Genomic DNA, 19,723 nt, shown 5'->3' on the forward strand with positions numbered 1-19,723 from the left:
GACGAAAGGCTTCTTTATTTTGTTTTACTGTATTAATATTATGTACAGTATATAATGTGTCTTTCTGTACTAGCTATAAAGTTGTTTTATAAAATCTTTCTATGTAATACAGCCACTGATGCATGATTGTGAGACTATGGTTTCACATAAGCAGTTAGAGTACTTTCAAACTGATTTTCCATAATTGCGAGAATGCCTTGAAACATCATACTAATTTCATTTCTTACTGTTTAGTGTATCCTATCTTTTATACGGTGATGCCGTTATCTTATAGTCAAGTGCTTTTCTACATTCGCATGAAGTTTTATTCACTACTCCTTTTAAAACTTCATTCTTTGTACAACTTATGTTTGGAAACCACTGTTACAAACCCTCATTCAAACCAATACAAACTTACAACTATCATTTCGGATATTGTAAGTCACAGACTTTTCAAACCAGTTCGTTTTGGAAAGGATAAAAAGCAGAAAAGATCCTTCTAAAACTATCCTTTGCCAACAAAACTCTTGATGCCATCAACTTGGGCAATGTCCTTCATAATAAATCAATTGACTCTAAAATACCTCACTATTTTAAGAAGGTAAATCCAGAAAAGCGCTTCGGACGCATGAAATTTATAACGTGTCGTTTTCATTTTTTAAGATCAGTCTGTACCTATCATTTCTTATACCTATACCAAACCAATTGCAACTAAACGTATCAATTACAAACACGTGTTGCAGGATCTCAATATTGACGACTTTAAGTCTAAATCTCCTGATTGCACCGGTACCTGTGCTTGTTCCCCATTCATATATAATCCGGCTGGCCACGTTATTACTGGTGACTTAAACATTGTCAATAACACTTCTCTGCAAAATGTGTTATCCAAAGGCCCGAAATATCATGAGCCTAAATCCATCAATTGGAAACACAACTTCAAAATACTGATGGATTCAGTCGAGGATTATGCCAGGCAATGTCAGCAATCAAAGTCAGGCTTCAAAGTTCTTGTGAAACTAGCTATTCCAGAGGTGGCGTGAATCATATGTAGATACTGAAAAATTACAAAGAACTTTTAGAGTACATACAATCTAAGACTCTTTCATCTTACAATAGTATTAAAACATTTGACTTTTCTACACTTTACACAAGTATTCCCTATTCGAAACTAAAAGACAAATTGAAAGAGTTGGTCCTGCTTTGTTTCATAAAAAAGAATGGCCAACGTAGATGCAAGTATCTTGTCTTAGGGAAGGATAAATCCTACTTTGTAAAAAATCACTCTGATTCAAAGAAAACATTCTCTGAAACTTATATTATCAAGATGCTTGATTTCTTGACTGACAACAAATTTGTTGCGTTTGGAGGAAGTGTTTTTCAACAAACAATCGGCATTCCCATGGAAAATAACTGTGCCCCTCTTCTTGTCGACTTGTTCCGTCATTCATATGAGGCTGACTTCATACAGGAACTTCTTAGGGAAAAAGAAAAGAAGGTAGCAGTATACTTTAACTTTACTTTCCGCTATAAAGATGATGTTTTCTCACTAAATAATTCAAAATTTGGTGACTATGTTGAACACATCTTTCCCATCGAACTTGAAATAAAGTGTACAACATATACAGTTACGTCTGCCTCATATCTAGACTAACATCTTCAAATTGACAACGAGGGTCGGTTGAAAACAAAACTTTACGACAAAAGAGATGAATTCAGCTTCCCAATTGTGAACTTTCCATTTCTATGAAGCAACATTCCAGCAGCGCCTGCATAAGGAGTATATATCTCCCTGTTGATACGATATTCGAGGGCTTGTATTTCCTATCATGATTTCCTTGATAGGAGGTTGCTGCTCACAAGGAAGCTTTTGAACCAAGAGTTCCAAGTGGTGAAGTTGAAATCATCCCTTCGTAAATTTTACGGACGCCATCACGAGTTGGTTGACCGTTTTGGAATATCCGTTTCACAGATGAAAGCGGATATGTTCTTAATGTCGTAACTACAATCCCGTTCCTTTTTCCCCGAATATGACCTAACTAATTAGACTTATTTCCGGGTTTGTAATATCATGAGCAACACAACGGGTGCCACATGTGGAGTAAGGATCTGCTTACCCTTCTGGAGCACTTGAGATCAGCCCCAGTTTTTAGTGGGGTTCGTGTTGCTCAGTCTTTAGTTTTCTATGTTTCGTTTTGTGTACTGTTTGTCTGTTTGGGTTTTTTTTCTTTTTCGCCATGGCGTTGTCAGTTTATTTTCGACTTACGAGTTTGAATGTCCCTTTGGTATCTTTCGCCTCTCTTTTACACTGATGTTACTTTTATGTTCTTCTAAATTAAATATCTTTTATTAATCCTCTGATCGCTGAAAAAAAGAATAAGGGCAGGGGAAAGATCTAGATAAAAAAAAAATAAACTAATTTAAAACTACATATCCATATGCCTAACCAAAGCAAGGAGCTTGTCAATGTGGTTGTATATCTTTTATTAATTTTTTTGTGTCATTTGGATAACATGCTGTTGGTGGGATATTTCTGATAGTTTCTGTTCCAATCTATTTACTATTTTAGACGCTTGACGATTTAGAACTAGAAATATTGTATAGGATGTATGTTGACATTTAGTCTATGTTTTTCTCGATGGGTATGCTTCTTATTGACAAAAGCTTACCTCCCTGTTTATTCTTTTACTTATATATTTTCATAACTATGTAATGTACACCTTGCCCCCTTGGTTTTTTCTCTCTAATTTTCAATAAGAATCTTTTATAATTATTTGGCAGTAAAGCTTCATGTTGTCTTTCGAGTGCAAATCAATTCATTTTGGTATAGGATATTCTTTGAAGCAAAATTTTATAAAACATTACTATTCGAAATTCTGATTCAAAATGCATTCAACAACAACATGAAATGATCTACAATTAGAATTTACGGAAATTTGTAAAACTGTTGAAAAGGGGTCTTTGTAAATGATACACTCTTAAATATCGTAATCCCAGTATGATGTGACAACTTTTACATTTTGACCATATGAGTGAAACAATGGAGAAATTTGCCCTTTCCTTTTTTGTACACTTAATCTCTCTACAACGCCAAGTAAAATGTGATATTATACCAATATGTGAGAATACCGGAACATGTAAAAGAAGTTAAACCCAATGCAATGTTTGTAATTAGTAAAACGAAGAAAAAGAAACAGCAGACTATGCATGTAACAAAAAAGTCACTCAGAAAACAAAAAGAAAATATATACTTAGGCTATTTTGTTGACTTTATTGGTAGCATAGAATATTTAATAAAATATACTAGTTACTGCAGTTAATGATGTATTCTTCTGACGTTTCAGTGTCGTTGAAATATCGTTCTGGAATTATTTCTAAAACTTGTGATACAAGTGGAAAATATCAATGATTTTAAAAAATATTATAATCAAACTTAACTCTGTGAAAAAAATTGTGTATTTTTTTACAATAAGTAGTTTTTGATTATTAAAATTTTCAAATTTTATAACCAATCAAGTCAGTCTCATTAGCCAAAATGTTGAGTAAATGGGTGAGGGGTACAAGAAATGATTTTACAAGATACATGTACATCACATATAATTTTTTTTCTTTTCAAATTTCCTAGATATGTATTTTTTCAATCATTTATAACAAAGAAGTTGAAATAGTATGGTTTTTGTTCTAAAGAAAAAGAGAAAAATCCATAATTTACAAAATTGAGAACATGGTAAATTTGACACGAAAAAGCAACAAAATTTTATAAAACTTTCTTATATTAACACCTACCCATAGTTTTTTTTAAATTAAATTTATTCAGATTGGTCCACTTCATCTTTAGTGAAAGAATGAAAAAAGTTTAAATGTGAAACTGTGATTTTTTTCATGATGATAGCCCAAACATGGGTAAAAATTGATGAAAAATAGGAAAATCATCAAAATTCGGTACTTTCAAATGGCTGTAGCAAAAAAAGAAGTGCACCACCATATGACTTTTTCTTCACCAATTATTTTTTACAGTCATATAAACCCAAAAATCAGGTTAAGGAAAAAGTTTAATTCTAGATATTTTTGGCTCCTCAGAGGTGTATATCCTTAAATGCTTAATTTGTCTACTCAAATATTCATGATACATTGTATAATATCCTGTTTAAGCAAAAAACATGTTATCTTTTTTCCCGTAATTATGTATGAGCATGATTTTATATTAATACTATTTTAGTTACTTTAGTAAATGATATTTTTGGGACATGAACATTACAGTTGTCAAACAATTTTGTGTTATTTCCTAATTAAGACTGAATAAATCATAAATTATTCTTTTTATCAATCTACTATAAAGCAACAATGTAGACGTAATATCAGCAATCGTTTCCAAACAGATTATTTCTACAAATTGGTTTTGTGATATATTGCAATGGTTTCGTTACATGAATCTAATGTCTTTTGACTGCATGAGCTGAGTTTCTATCCAAGTTGTAGAGTACTTAACATTTTTATGAACTGACAAAGTTGATAAAATATTATCATATTACCGAATTTTGACACTTGAGTATATAATGTTTCGACAGGTTACCTTTTCTATCATAGGACATTATGGTTCTCGGTCAAGTAAGTAGAACCAAAAGAAACCATATATCAAATGTATATAGTTTTATCTAAATGTTATTTTTCAAATGTACATATTATTTTTATTTTTTATTTTTGATTTTGTTTCTTTTTTCTTGTTATCTTGTAAATTATAAATCAAATTTAAAAGTCGACGCCCGGCGAAATAATCTTCATTTAATGAATGATCGCTAGAAACTTAAAGAAGAAGAAGAATTGCACTGATTGTAAGATTGATTTTACTTCTTTTAGTTGCTCTTTCTTTGCCGAGTACCAGAACGTCCTACCACAGAGTTTGTATGTTGTCGAAAAATTATATAATCAGTCAGGAGTAGGTAATATTGAAAAAGTCTATCTCAACGTGTCTCTCTAAATTCATTACCGTAATATTGAAATAGTCTATTATGATTATTGAAAACAATTTTAAAGGGATTTTCCAAAGGTTTCTTATTAATAATGTCATATGTTTGCGAAAACGAAGGGAACTAGAAATAATGTGTAAAGCTGACAAACGCCAAACATTGTATTTGTACCCGTCTCATGAAAAAGTTTACGCTCAAAATAATAAAAACGGTGTTATTGTCTTATACTGTGGATTGATTAATTTTCGTGGGTTCCAATTTTAACCCAAAATGAGGCAAAGTTTCAATAACACAAAAAAAAATTATTAGATGTTTTCACTGCTTTTTTTCCAGAAAACTTGATAAATTAGAAAGGTACCTGTCCGTTGTTGAAAACAGGTACGCAGACCACCTCTAGATATATATATATATGTATTTGTATTTTTTGTAAATTGTTTGCATCTCGATCAATGAACATAAGAAAGATCCGTAAAAAAATGACAGTACTTATCACATGCATAGGAACTCTATTTTTTTAATTATGTTAATTTAGATGTTTGAGCTATCAGCGTCCTTCATTACCCGTTCTTTTATAGAGTAATAAATTATATTTTCGCAAGTTCTAATTTGATTTTACATAACACATTATTTATTGAAACAAAATTAATCATACCTTAAAAAGAATCCTTGGACGAAGTGAGATATGAAATTAAAGTATGAAGTGAAGAGCATGCAATAAAGATTATAGCACTCACATTAGAATATTTATGTCTTAATAAATCTAAGCTAGCATGGAAACATTTAATTTTCGAGCGCTTTTAATAGGATTTATGTTTCGCAAGAAAATTGCCAAGTTCTTGGGAACTAATAAAATTTGGAATCTTTAAGAGTTTGTTATTGATTTTAAGGCTATCAATATAGTTAAGAGGGGAAGCCTTTTGAATCGAAAGGAAATAACAATTTTAATATTCTTTCAGAATGCTCCCAGAAGTTTAAACTTTTACTAAGAATCTTTATTTCATGGCCATACTCGTCAGGAAAGTGTTCAGAAATGATCATAAAAATAAATAAAGAAATGAATGAATGAATGAATGACTAAATAAATAAATGCAATAATCAAACAAAGACAGCTATATAAGAATTGATTTTGGACAAATGTAATGTGTATTTGCATTTACATGCATTATCTTTATTCATGCTATTTTACTTCCAGATCGTATAAAAATTTTGTCCTGAAAAAAGACGTGTATGATAGTTTAAAGAAAATTTCTTCAAAAGGAACGACTCTACATAATGAATCTCTAGTGTCTACTGGTGAGTAATTTACACATAACTTCACATAACTCTTATTGATAAATAGAAACTCATTTTCATAATAGGGATTAAAATTACTAGTTGATACCAGTAATGCCTTTTCAGACTAACCTTTACTATTCTACTGTAATGATTAGAAATAGTGACAAGTACATAGCTTCTTAAATTCTTTACTTTTCATCCCTATCATCTACTTATTCAACTCATCCATCGCAAGGGGGATAACTATAAGATTATAGATTTATTAGAGTACAAATTTGTCTTAGTTTCTTAATACATTGCAGAGGTGTAAATCTCTTATAATTAATTAGAGTAAAAAGTAATTATGAAATGTTAACGTTTACACTAATAAGAAACTTGTCACACCAGTTAGTTGCAAAAAGTTCATAGTGATTTTATACCCCGCCGACGAAAATGCAAGGCATATTATGTCCGTTAGTCCGTCCGTCCGTCCGTCACGTTTCATATTAAAGTGGTGATAAAGTTTTTGTCTAGGGGAGTTTGTGGTCGCATAAAATGAAACTTAGTACACTTATCATCATTATGTAGTCAACTGTTTAGTATATATGCTACAAATTAGGGGTTTAACTCAATTTTCACTGAACAGGGACATGTGATACTAGGTTAATATTTGTTTGGTTAATGTAGGTTAAACATTTTGTTTAAGTTAGTTCTGTGATCACGTCAACATGAAACTTGTATACATGTACATTATTAATAAGTTTTTAATGCACATGCTAAATTAAGATTTTGACCAAGATTTCATTGTACACTGAACACGAAAATGTGTGTTAGTGCTAGGCTTGGACACATATTAAGTCTTCTATGGAAAACTGATTGAATACCCTTCAAAACTTGTTGTTAAAGGTAGCTGAAGAAAATAATCTCATATGAAGGTGGGATGACAAAGTCCGTTAAAATATAGCTACATTTGTAGCGATACTTGTTCCCAATATATATCGAGGTATTAAAAGTGAAATTACAAATCCGTATGCGTACTAGTACCACTTCTAACTCACATCCAGTATTTGGTAGAAAGTTAATATAACTTTTTTTTTTTTTGTTTTTTTTTTTTTTTGTTACATATATGGATATAAGAAGATTTGGTATGAGTGCCAATGAGACAACTCTCCATCCAAGTCACAGTTTATAAAAGTAAACCATTATAGGTCAAAGTACGGTCTTCAACACGGAGCCTTGGCTCACACCGCACAGCAAGCTATAAAGGGCCCCAACAATTACTAGTGTAAAACCATTCAAACGGGAAAACCAACGGTCTAATCTATATAAAAACGGGAAATGAGAAACACTTATGAACCACATCAACAAACGACAACTACTGAACATCAGATTCCTGACTTAAGACAGGTGCAAATAATTGCATGTGCATACATTGAGAAAAAACATTTGATTTAATAAAAAGTAATTGTTGTGATAGATGCAGTATGGGATCTATATGAATGGTACTTGTATATGTATGTTAGTTTAAATCTAAATTCAGAAGGATCCATGAATCATTTTGTCTGAATAAAACACCAAATTAAATATGCCTAAAGATAGTATTTGCAATTTTAGGGATCTTGGCTAAGTTTAGTTCTTCGTATTTTTTTTTTTAAATTGTAAGTATACCTTTTCAATATTATTATTTTTCTCATTCGGTAACGTCACAAGAATAAATTGAAATAGGTGAGACAAATATCTTCAACTGTAAATCTATCTATCATAGGTCTTTGAAATAAGGCCTCTTCAATATTTATATGCAAGTAGATTTTGGCAACTTTCTGAATTTAACTCAGTCAGTGATTAAACCAAATACAGGGGGAATTGTCCTCGGCTTTAAATAAAAATTACATGTTGCTTGTTAATGTTCTTTACCCTTTCAGAAAAACGAAGTTGTGATAATTATACCTCACTTAAATGCAGCATTAGATTTCTGAAATCTACAATCCGAGAAGACAGTGACGACTGCGAAAGTTTCCAGGTATATATGTATACATTTGCACTTCAGTATTACATATAATGAACAGTCTTGTCCTGTGCGATAACTTCGTTTTACGGTTCGATACTGATTACCCTCTATGGATCCGTAGTAGGTCAGTAGCAAACCATATATATTATTTCATTGTTTCCCGTAGTGATCAAAAATTTCATTTTATTTCATAAATCCAGTTCACATACATGTAGCTGTCACGTGATGTATGATATGCAATATACATGACTTCGAGATTTATTGAGACTGATAAAGCACTGGAGTTAAATAATTTCTAAATTTGAAACCATGAAACGGTATATTTTGTCTTTCGAGGTAGGTAAGTCACTTTTTCTGACTTATATAGATAAAGGTGAGATGAAGTATTATGTTAACCTGGATGGCAAATGCACAACGTTTACTGTTAATTATATTTTTAACATTAGTACAATATAAACTACATATTTTTTTATTATACATGTACAAATGCTATCATTTTAGCTTGTACCAAATTGGTCTACCTTGACACATTTTAGTAAAATCTTTTTGTAAAAGTACAATGTAGCCATTTCTCATAGTGGACGAACTCTTACTTATGACATTAACAATTTACCCTCTTACACATTTGCTTTTGCTGCATTGTTGTTTTATGAAATAAAGGTATGATCGGTACATTTTATAGCCTGCAGCTATATATTAAAGTCAAAAAGCAAGCCAACATTAGTAATTTCTTAGATATGAAAGTATTGAAAAATCAATATTTAAAAAACTTTTAAATAAAATCATAAATTATTTCTTAACCGAGATTTATAAAATATAATCATTTTAAATTTGTAGCAGTCGTTGTACTTTTTGGGGGTTAACTTTTTATCCGGAATGTTCAGAGACATTATGCGGAAACGTCAAATTAAAAAAGAAGAAAGTTAATCGGTATAGTTAATATGCAGTGAAAAACTATAAGTTCGAAGATTTGAAACAGTCTGTAGTCAACCGCGCCTGAGGGATCTGTGCATCAGTAACGATAGGAAAAAAATCTTTAAAATAGAAATGTTAAATACATGTATGTTATAAATCAAGTTAGTGCCAGAGCAGTATCAGAGCAGCGATAAGTAGGCTTATGACGCCCCCGCTAATAAACACTACATCGGCAAGTATTAAAATAGTTAATTGGAGACGAACATGCTGAGTCAGATGAACTTTTATAAAATTGCATTCTTTAAGAAAGCTCAGAGCTAATATTTGAGCCAAAGATGTCTTTAAATTGATACATTTAAGTTGTAACCAGTCAAGCAACAAACACTTTGGTGGTAAAAAAATACTATATGAGGGTGTGGATGGGGGTTTACAGAACAGAGAATAATGGGCAAAAAATATAAAGAATTGAGAAAAATGGACAAAAAAAATAAAGAATAAAGAATACTAAGGTGCTAAAATATAAAGAATAGGGAATAATGGGCAAAAAGTATAAAGAATAGAGTAAAATGGCCTAAAAAAATAAAGAATACAGAAATGAAGGACCCCCATCCAGACCCTCCTATATAGTGTTAACTTCTTAAAAGCCATATCAAATAAGTATTGACATTTTGAACTATAACAATTTGGATAATCAAACAGTATATTTTTATTCTTGATGTAAATGAAATTTAGACTATTTTGTATTGTGATTTAATACTTCCCCGTGGGAAATCAGTCCTGCAAAATGTAGATAAAGACGCATAGAAATAAAAAGATTCCTTCATCTATATGTATTACTTCATCTAGCTAAAGGATATCTATTCCATTATAGCTAATCACTTCCTGTCAATCCACTGATGGATCAAGTCTTAATACGACACGGTGCTGATGATTGATACACTGCTGACGGATCACTAATCCTAAAGATAGCAGTGAGACTTTGAAAGCGTGTTCGGGCATAGTAATAGCAAGCTGTTGACAGATAAGGTCTTTGATGATCATTACGCTATTGGTGAAATTTCTCTAATAGACAAAATGTGACTATACGAACATGATTGTTAGTTCTTCTCCCATAAAGAGAATATAAAAATGACTGCTTGACAAGAAGATGAAAAACAGTCCTATTACGGGTTTCTTCAATACTTGCCGAATGGTGTAAATCAAGAAACAATCAATCAATCATTTAAAGCTAATTGACTTAAAAGTTTCCTCTATACTGATCCTGGTGAGAGGTGTGTTTTGACCTTACGTTTATGAAACTCACACGCCTTGTATTTTCGTATTATATCTATCAGTTGAAAACTTATGCTTATTGCTTATTTGTTCCTGCTTAGAATAAGTGTTTTTTTTTATAAGATTGTGGGTCAGTTCATTATTCAAAACCTGTCATATGGCCATTTCGAACTCATCAATTGCAATTTATTTCTTTGACATTTTATTAAGATATTGAAATGATTTTGATTTACTGTAACAATTAACCGTGTATAATGGCGGACATAAAACAACTTATGAATTACCTATTGCAATCGTTCTAACTCATATCCTTCCTGGAGTCGGGTTTGAGTTAAGTGTATACCTGTCAAATAAATCAAAATAGCTTGATAATAAGCTCAGTCATATCTTATAAACTGAGACATCTAAACGCCGAAGACAGAATAATTATACCCCACGCAACGAGTTGCGGAGGGTATAATGTTTTTGACCCGTCCGTCCGTCTGTCCGTCAGTCCGTCAGTCCTTTTTCTTGTCATCGCAACTCCTCTCAAACCACACAACAGAATTTCATGAAACCTTTTCAGATAATAAGGACAATCATACTACGTAGATGTGCATATCGACATGAAATTACGATTCAATATTTTTTTCTAGGAGTTACGCCCCTTTGAACTTATTTGCTTCAATATACTACTGCAACAGTTTTTCATCGCAACTCCTCTGAAACCAGACAACAGAATTTCATGAAACCTTTTTAGGTAATAAGGACATACTATGCAGATGACTTTTTTTGTGCATATCGACAGGAAATTACGATTTAATTTTTTTTCTAGGAGTTTCGCCCCTTTGAACTTTTTTGCAACAGTTTGTCTACGCAACTCCTCTGAAACCACACAACAGAATTTCATGAAACATTTTTAGATAATAAGGACATACTATGTAGATGTGCATATCGACAGGAAATTACGATTCAATTTTTTTTTCTAGGAGTTATGCCCTTTGAACTTATTTGCTTCAATATACTACTGCAACAGTTTGTCATCGCAACTCCTCTGAAACCACACAACAGAGTTTCATGAAACCTTTTTAGATAATAAGGACATACTATGCAGATGTGCATATCGACAGGAAATTACGATTCAATTTTTTTTCTAGGAGTTACGCCCCTTTGATTTTATTTGCTTCATTATACTACTGCAACAGTTTGTCATCGCAACTCCTCTGAAACCACACAACAGAATTTCATGAAACATTTTTAGATAATAAGGACATACTATGTAGATAGCCATATCGACAGGAAATTACGATTCAATTTTTTTTCTAGGAGTTATGCCCCTTTGAACTTATTTGCTTCAATATACTACTGCAACAGTTTGCCATCGCAACTCCTCTGAAACCACACAACAGAATTTCATGAAACCTTTTTTAGATAATAAGGACATACTATGCAGATGTGCATATCGACAGGAAATTACGATTCAATTTTTCTTCTAGGAGTTATGCCCCTTTGAACTTATTTGCTTCAATATACTACTGCAACAATTTGTCATCGCAACTCCTCTGAAACCACACAACAGAATTTCATGAAACTTTGTAGATAATAAGGACATACTACGTAGATGTGCATATCGACAGGAGATTATGATTCAATTTTTTTTTCTTATACAATTTTTTTTCTTACTGTTATTTTATTTCTCCAGTGACAATGTGGGGACGTGGGGTATGTGAGCGCGCTCACTAAGGTTCTTTAATTTGGTATGTTTCTACATAAGAATGGAAGGTTGAGAACAGGAAAAATAAAATAATTGCACTTTTCATAGATCCGACTGTTCAGTTGTCCATCAGCATTCAGGCAAAAGATCTAGACATGGAGTATACATTCTTGTCTCTTAAGTATCTATTTGCAAGTTCACAGGGATGTATGAGATGTGAGATATCGCTAATTAAACAAGAGAACTGAAGAATACAATTTTGTTTTTCAGTTTTTTCTGAAGATAGTTAGAGAGTATGAACAAAAATTGATAGAATCTATGTTTATTCATGTAAAATGAAAGAACAGATTACAAATGTAGATGATTCAAAAGGGGGCAACCAAAATCAATTGGTCGGAGTAAAAAAACATGACACGATGTTCAAAATAGAAAACGACAAAAAGGCAAAAACAAGCCTACAAAACACTTCAAAGAAAACTAAATATTGACCACCAGGACATAAAAACAAACTCCAGGAACGAACAAAAATGTATGAATTAATTAAGACAGTTTTCCGTATTTGTGAAAATAAAAAAACACAAAAAAGATACTTAATCTATTTGTTATGTGTCAAGAAAACTAGTATAGGCTTCCCGTTGTTTCTTTTTTGATTCATTTTGTTTGTTGTAAGCATTTCTGAAGAAAACAAATACAATCACAAATACGACACACGGTATTATTATTAGTAGCTAATTCATCCTCGCCACATGTGTATATATGCCTGTTCAGCGGCCGTCTTTTCGCTACTGGTTTGGGCTTCAAAAAATCTGATTATGATGGTAGGGTTTTTTGTAGTCTTCGTTTGGATTCACAAATTGTCCAGACTTAAATGATTTATAGCTCGTTTAATTGGTTTGACGCTTGTCAATTTTAAGGTAGACTAGACACGGGTTATGTTCTTCTCATATATGTTATGATGGTATGATACTAAACCCCTAACGGGAAGGATTGTGCCTGATATTCATATGATGAAGACATAATCTTTCAATCAGTTTAATTGAAGTCTGGAGCTGGCATGTCAGTTAACTGCTAGTAGTCTGTTGTTATTTATGTATTATTGTCATTTTGTTTATTTTCTTTGGTTACATCTTCTGACATCAGACTCGGACTTCTCTTGAACTGAATTTTAATGTGCGTATTGTTATGCGTTTACTTTTCTACATTGGCTAGAGGTATAGGGGGAGGGTTGAGATCTCATAAACATGTTTAACCCCGCCGCATTTTTGCGCCTGTCCCAAGTCAGGAGCCTCTAGCCTTTGTTAGTCTTGTATTATTTTTAATTTTAGTTTCTTGTGTACAATTTGGAGTTTAGTATGGCGTTCATTATCACTGAACTAGTATATATATTTGTTTAGGGGCCAGCTGAAGGACGCCTCCGGGTGCGGGAATTTCTCGCTGCATTGAAGACCTGTTGGTGACCTTCTGCTGTTGTCTGTTCTATGGTCGGGTTGTTGTCTCTTTGACACATTCCCCATTTCCATTCTCAATTTTATTTTAGTGTTGTTTGATGCTTACTGTTCGAGGTTTTTCCTTCATCAATACTTTGAATACGTTTAACTTCAAGTTATAAATATGCATGAATGTGATTGCATATCCGAACGTTTTATGCTAATCAACTGATTTTGAATTTTGTTTCAGGATGTTTCCAATTGCATGTGCCCTCATTGTGTCACACATGAATGCAGTATACGTCACACACTCAAGGCTATAGCAGATGACAAGAATTGTGTGGTTCAAAGTATTTCGACAAAAGGTAAGAAAAAGTTTGAGATGAATTTCTTCTAAATAAGGCACAATTGTGCTACATGTAGCAGTATGTGTCGACTCGAGTCGACTCGAAACGACTATTTAATGCATGTCAATCTTAAAGTTCTTTTTTGGATAAATGATCAACTACAATTGAGGTTTGATCTCAACACATTTTGTAATGAGTTTAAACTTTTTGTAAGTATAAAATTATAATTTCTTGTGGTAAATTCATTAGAATCAGAAACAAATATGTAAATAACAGCTACTGAAAACTAACATATGTTACTCCAAGTGAAGTGTGCGAACTTTGTTGAATTTACTCTAGTATTTATTGCACTGCATGGTACTAGTGATTTGTTACGGAGACTAACAAATAAACAAGAGGTACCTATGATCCTGATTCGCTCTATATATTAAAGTTTTCTAAAAACATAAAATTGGCATAAAATTCAAATTTCAAGTGTAATAACTCCTCTAAAGGATAAATTAACGATTAGTCTTTAGACTTATTTGGAGATCTTATTTTGCTAAAAATATCATTTATTTACTAAAATGTTCTCTATACTAAAATTTCCGCAAAAAAATGCAAAAAAGGTAAAAATCATCATTCAAAGACATCAAATAATACACGGGGTCAATTGATAATTTCGGCCATGAAGATTTATACATGAATGTTAGTTTCATTGTTCTAGTTTTTTAAATGTAATGGTTTCTCTCTATCTATGCGATGATAACAAAAAACTGTCAAATTTACTAAAAAAATATATTTAAGGGACAATTACTTAAAATGGGATGTCCGATGGTTTTTTTTTTTTTACTTCCAGGATATAGAACTTGACCTTCTTATCATTTGAGCCAAAAACAGTAAAATTTGCTAAGAATTGAATTTTTTGGGGCAATAATATTATCATAGTTATTATTATGCTGTCTGATTTTTCTTGACATAACAGTCCATAGAAAATATACCTTGACCTTGCAGATCATTGTTACCTTGTCAGTTTTGCTCTTACTGCTGTTTTTTTTGTTTTTTTGGGGGGATATAAGCAAAAGGCTGCAATTTACACTATGTGCTATTTTTAGCAACAACAGCCATGTTTATGTATGTATCGAATCCCTGGGTACGAATTTTAAACAAATTTCTCTAAGGAACATTCGCGTTAAGTTTGGTAACATTTAGCTAACTAGTTTCAGAATAGATAATTTATTTTAAAGTTTACGACGACGGACGCCAAGTGATGGCAATCGCTTACATGGTCATTTAGGCCAGGTGAGCTAAGAAAAAAAGTATTTGACTGGTTGTAACTATGGAGTAATATAGAAATATTCAGCATTCATCGTTTTATTTAAGCATTCTTAATATTTTTCAAATATATTTTAAATATCTCAAGCAAACAATAATTTTCGCAAAGCAAGTTACAGTAATTGGATGTCTGAACTTTAGCAACTCATTTGTGTCAGGCTTTCAATAGTCATTATTGTTTCTCAAAACACTGTACAATCAAGAACTTTGCAATTTCTATAAATGTTGTCAATTCACCGTGGCTCTTATTCAGTCCTTCATTTTACAAAACTTTTAAATAATCATCATGACATAATGCCATTATCATGAACACATCTCAACCAGGAAATGTACTTCAATAAACTTTCATAGAGTTTTGATTACAGCATGCCATCCTGGATTACAAATATAATAAAATGAAAATAAAGAATTATAAAACAAAAATATAATAAAATGAAAATGTTAACTAAAATATAAGACGAGTCTTTGCTTTTTATGATTTGATAATTCAAAAACTGATCTTAAGGATGTTCGCTTCTCAGATATTCGGTATCCTCTAGTTTTATCCATGTAGTGCCAATAAAAATTTGCCCACTGACCCCTACTTTTCTTTTCATAATTTTATTGCATAAAGTTTTAAAAGTCATTTTTGAAAATTTTATAAAATCCTTGTTATTTTTTCACTGTTTTTAAAAGGAAAAAGGTGGCAGTGTTAAATGTATGAAAAATCTAGAGAGAACCATTTCCCGCCAAATTTCAATTGATTATATCTCAAAAACTAGAACACAGACCTATTATTTTTTTCTAACTTTTAAGTTCCCTTATTCATATTCTATCAATCTATAACAGTCTTTTAAAAACCTTGTTATTTTGAAACAGAGGAGCGAACATCCTTAAAGAGCTGCGATTTTGCATTTTTCACAAATAGTACTATAATCATTAAACGACATTGTAAGTAAATGTCCTTATAAAGGAAAACAACCTGCGTTATTTATTTTCAAATGTAGGAACGCCACTGTATACCACAATAGCACTACACTATATCTTCAAATTTGAGAGAAAAGTGGCTTTATTAATGTTTTCCATGAATGATGCCTACAAAGTTAATATGATTAAACATCTCTAAATATATGTATGTGAGTAAAACAGAGATGTGGGTCACATGCCAATCAAACAGGGACTCATCGACGCAAAGCCCTCATAGACAATTAGAGGTTACCAAAAGGTCCTCAAGTGTCAGGTTAATAAAACAAGACAATTGTAATACTTTATTTTAAAAAGTATTCTTAACATGCATTCAGTGAATTGTTTTCTCCATCTAAATGTAGCAAAACTTCCAGCAGCGCCTTCATATGGAGTATATGTTTCCCTGTTGATACGGTATTCCAGAGCCTGCGCGTTTCCTATCATGATTTCCTAGTTGCTGCTTACAAGGAAGCTATTGTACCAAGGGTTCCAAGTGGTCAAGTTGAAGACATTCTTTCGAAATATTTTCGAACGCCATCATGAGTTGGTTAATCAAACGAGGTTGTATTAGAATTACTAGTAGTATAATCTCCTTAATTGACCGTTATGGAATATCTGTTTCATAGATGGCGATGGACAATGTTTCAACTATCGTAACCGTTTTCATCGAATATGGCATCACCGAATGAGACTTATCACCAAACTTGTACTTACCTAAGCAACACGACAGGTGCAACAGGTGGAGCAGGAACTTGTTACCATTCCGGAGCACTTTAGATGACTCACGGTTTTGGGTGGGGTCCACGTTTGCTCTTTCTTTACTTTTTATGTTGTGTTTTGTTGACCTCTTCGACTTATGAGTTCTTTGAATATCCTTTGCTTTATTCTTCCCTTCTTCTAGATAAATCACTTGTATGTTTATATATTTACAGGGATAAATAAATGCTGTCAAGGAGAGCTGCTGAAATGTACTATAGACACATATCTGAGTATGAACGAAGGCGATAGAGGTTGTGATGCCATCACAGAATTTACGACATGTGTGTCACGATTTACGACACATTTGTCAAATAAGAATTTTGACAGAATATTTGAACTTTTGCTATCGCTTACAAAAACATGTATATACACAATAAAACCTTATACATGAAAAGATTTGTTTTTATCTAAACCAGAAAATATCTTCACTGCGGAAAGCAACATTTATAGACATTTAGAGGTCAACATAAAAGTGTATTTCCCTATGACATATTATCACTTCAAGTATAGACAGTTTGTAAACAAATTTCACTTCGAGTATAGACAGTTTGTGAAAAAATTTAACAATGTGACTATCAATGAAAAAACTTCTAACAAAATCAAAGACCAGACGTGGCAGGGTATTTATACATCCCTCACATCAAACAGGACACAAAGTACAGATCTGAGAGTACTCGCAGTTACTGACAGCTAGTTCAAAGCCAATAACAATTACATGTAATAACAAAATCATGCATCTGAGACTAAAATATCAATCAGTTCTATATTAATATAATGTAATAATGTTTGCCACTTGCAAACAACAGTTAATTATATAAATGATTAATCCTACACAGTTTTCTAAAAGATGGAGAATTTTGTCAAATACTTTAATTCACCATTACGCTATTGCATAAAGGAAGTCACAGATATTTCGCCTTATATTTTTTTCTTATATAATGTATCCTTTTGAGCTGTAATTAACTGTTACACTGAGCACATGCAAACTTTGATACGGACGTTTAAAAAAAATAATCGGTATTAGAAATTCCAAGTCTTCATTGACAGCTTCCATTGCATGGATCAAACGAGATGACGTCGCTTTTTAACTTTCCATTTTGAACTCGCCACGCCAAATCGATGGCGATGTCAAAAGGTGGTCTTAATTCAGAAAATAATATGAAAAAAGCAGAAAAGCGGGTTCTACTCCCCTCTCGATACATTTATTTCATGTACTCTAAATATCGCCGTATACCCACGTGTAAGTCATTACATGAATGTTGTTTCAATGGGTATTTACCCGCACTATTCAATGTATTTGTCCTTTATATCGTTCTTCTTTTGCATAGGTACAGAAATACGTGAACATGTTTCCAGAGACATTCTTTTATATGAAACAATAAAAGAGTAATTTCGTATTGCAGACGTGAATTAAGAGACGAGCGAACTTTCGAATTAGGAACGACAATGCTATCGCTATAAAATATGAAGATGCAGTATGATTGACTATGAGAAAACTATCCAACAGAGACCAAATGACGTATAAGTTAGCACAATACAGCCTTCAACAATGACAAATCCCATACCGCGTGGCAAGCTTTCAGACTACGACATGATAAAATGTTTAACAATTCAAGCAAGAAAATCAAATGATAATTGTGAATTGTAGATGCAATTTTCTGTAAATCTATTTGCAAATGATCCAGTAATATTAAATTGACAGCTATTATATTCATTCCCTTTTCCGAACATTTAATAAATGCGTCCGCTCGTCGCTTATCCGTTATGCCTATTCGGAAGGAAAATACCATGGCTAAAAGAGAGAGAAAAAACAAAAGAAAACCAATATCCAATAAAAACTTTTACATTGCACAAAAAAGAGATAAAGATTGATCAACACGAACTGAACTCAAACTTAGGGTGAACCCAGTACATAAATAATGCCTTAAAACATTTCATTTTAAACACAGGAAATCCACTTTTGTAATCTATCGTTTATTATTTGAAAATATAAATGGACAGTATTGTCTATTGGAATAATGAGCGTGATCTAAAATAATTATTTGTGTTGTCAGTCAACGAACTGTTGTGAAAGAGCTTTACTTTCTTTTAGCAATTTGTACAATATAAAATCGGTTAAACGCAAAACAAAATTATATGGATTGTAAAAATAGATACTATAACTGAAGTACTATGAACGGTTCTTTTGTATGATTCATACTCAGTATGTTAAATGAAGAGAATGTTTTGCGAATATTTAACGTTAGAATATAGCAAAGTGCTCTCGACCAATGAAATTGTAGGATTTGGTGTTTCTTAATTGTGAAGAATGAATGAAATCATGTTCTTAGTAAGGGATTATCCTATTGTTTACGCCTACTTACAGTTCAAAACAAAGAGTTTCTATAAATGAGTTACAAATGCCCCGAAGCACATTTATCGGCTTGAAAGAATTTGTGATTAAGACTGACTAAAAGTTGAATTTTAAAACAAACAAAAAAAAATCAAAATGAGATGAATTTTACTGGTGCAGTAATATTGGTATCGTTAACGTTATTATGAGAACATTAATAACTTCAAATTACTAAAATAAAAATAAACAATATCAAAGCAATGCAATGCAATGCAAAAAAAAAATAGAAAAAAAGTTTTAAAATTAAATAAAACCTAAATCTTTAGTCCTACTCTTTCAAAACCTCAGATTATTGGATCCGCGGTTGGTGAAAATAATAATTTCCAATATTCTGATAAAATTCTTAAAAAAAGGAATTTAGTTTAACTTTTGAATATATTTTAAAGGCATTGTATTTGAACATTTCCCTGACATAATGAAGTAGTATTTGATGTAAAGGACTGGACTAAAA

The 19,723-nt window shown here is 32.0% G+C and overlaps 1 protein-coding gene across 1 annotated transcript in view; it reads left to right on the plus strand.

The window, feature by feature from the left end:
• LOC127701971 (uncharacterized) overlaps window positions 1–17,271 on the plus strand; it is a 46,764-nt gene extending 29,493 nt beyond the window's left edge. The window contains exons 3-6 of the mRNA XM_052205944.1: window positions 6,139–6,239; window positions 8,123–8,220; window positions 13,766–13,880; window positions 17,054–17,271. Of these exons, the coding sequence (XP_052061904.1) occupies window positions 6,139–6,239; window positions 8,123–8,220; window positions 13,766–13,880; window positions 17,054–17,271 (532 nt within the window). The remainder of the gene's footprint in view (window positions 1–6,138; window positions 6,240–8,122; window positions 8,221–13,765; window positions 13,881–17,053) is intronic.
• The last annotated feature ends 2,452 nt before the right edge of the window (window positions 17,272–19,723 follow it).

Source organism: Mytilus californianus, unplaced genomic scaffold (genome assembly GCF_021869535.1).
Source record: "Mytilus californianus isolate M0D057914Y unplaced genomic scaffold, xbMytCali1.0.p SCAF_5, whole genome shotgun sequence".
NCBI lineage: Eukaryota > Metazoa > Mollusca > Bivalvia > Mytilida > Mytilidae > Mytilus > Mytilus californianus.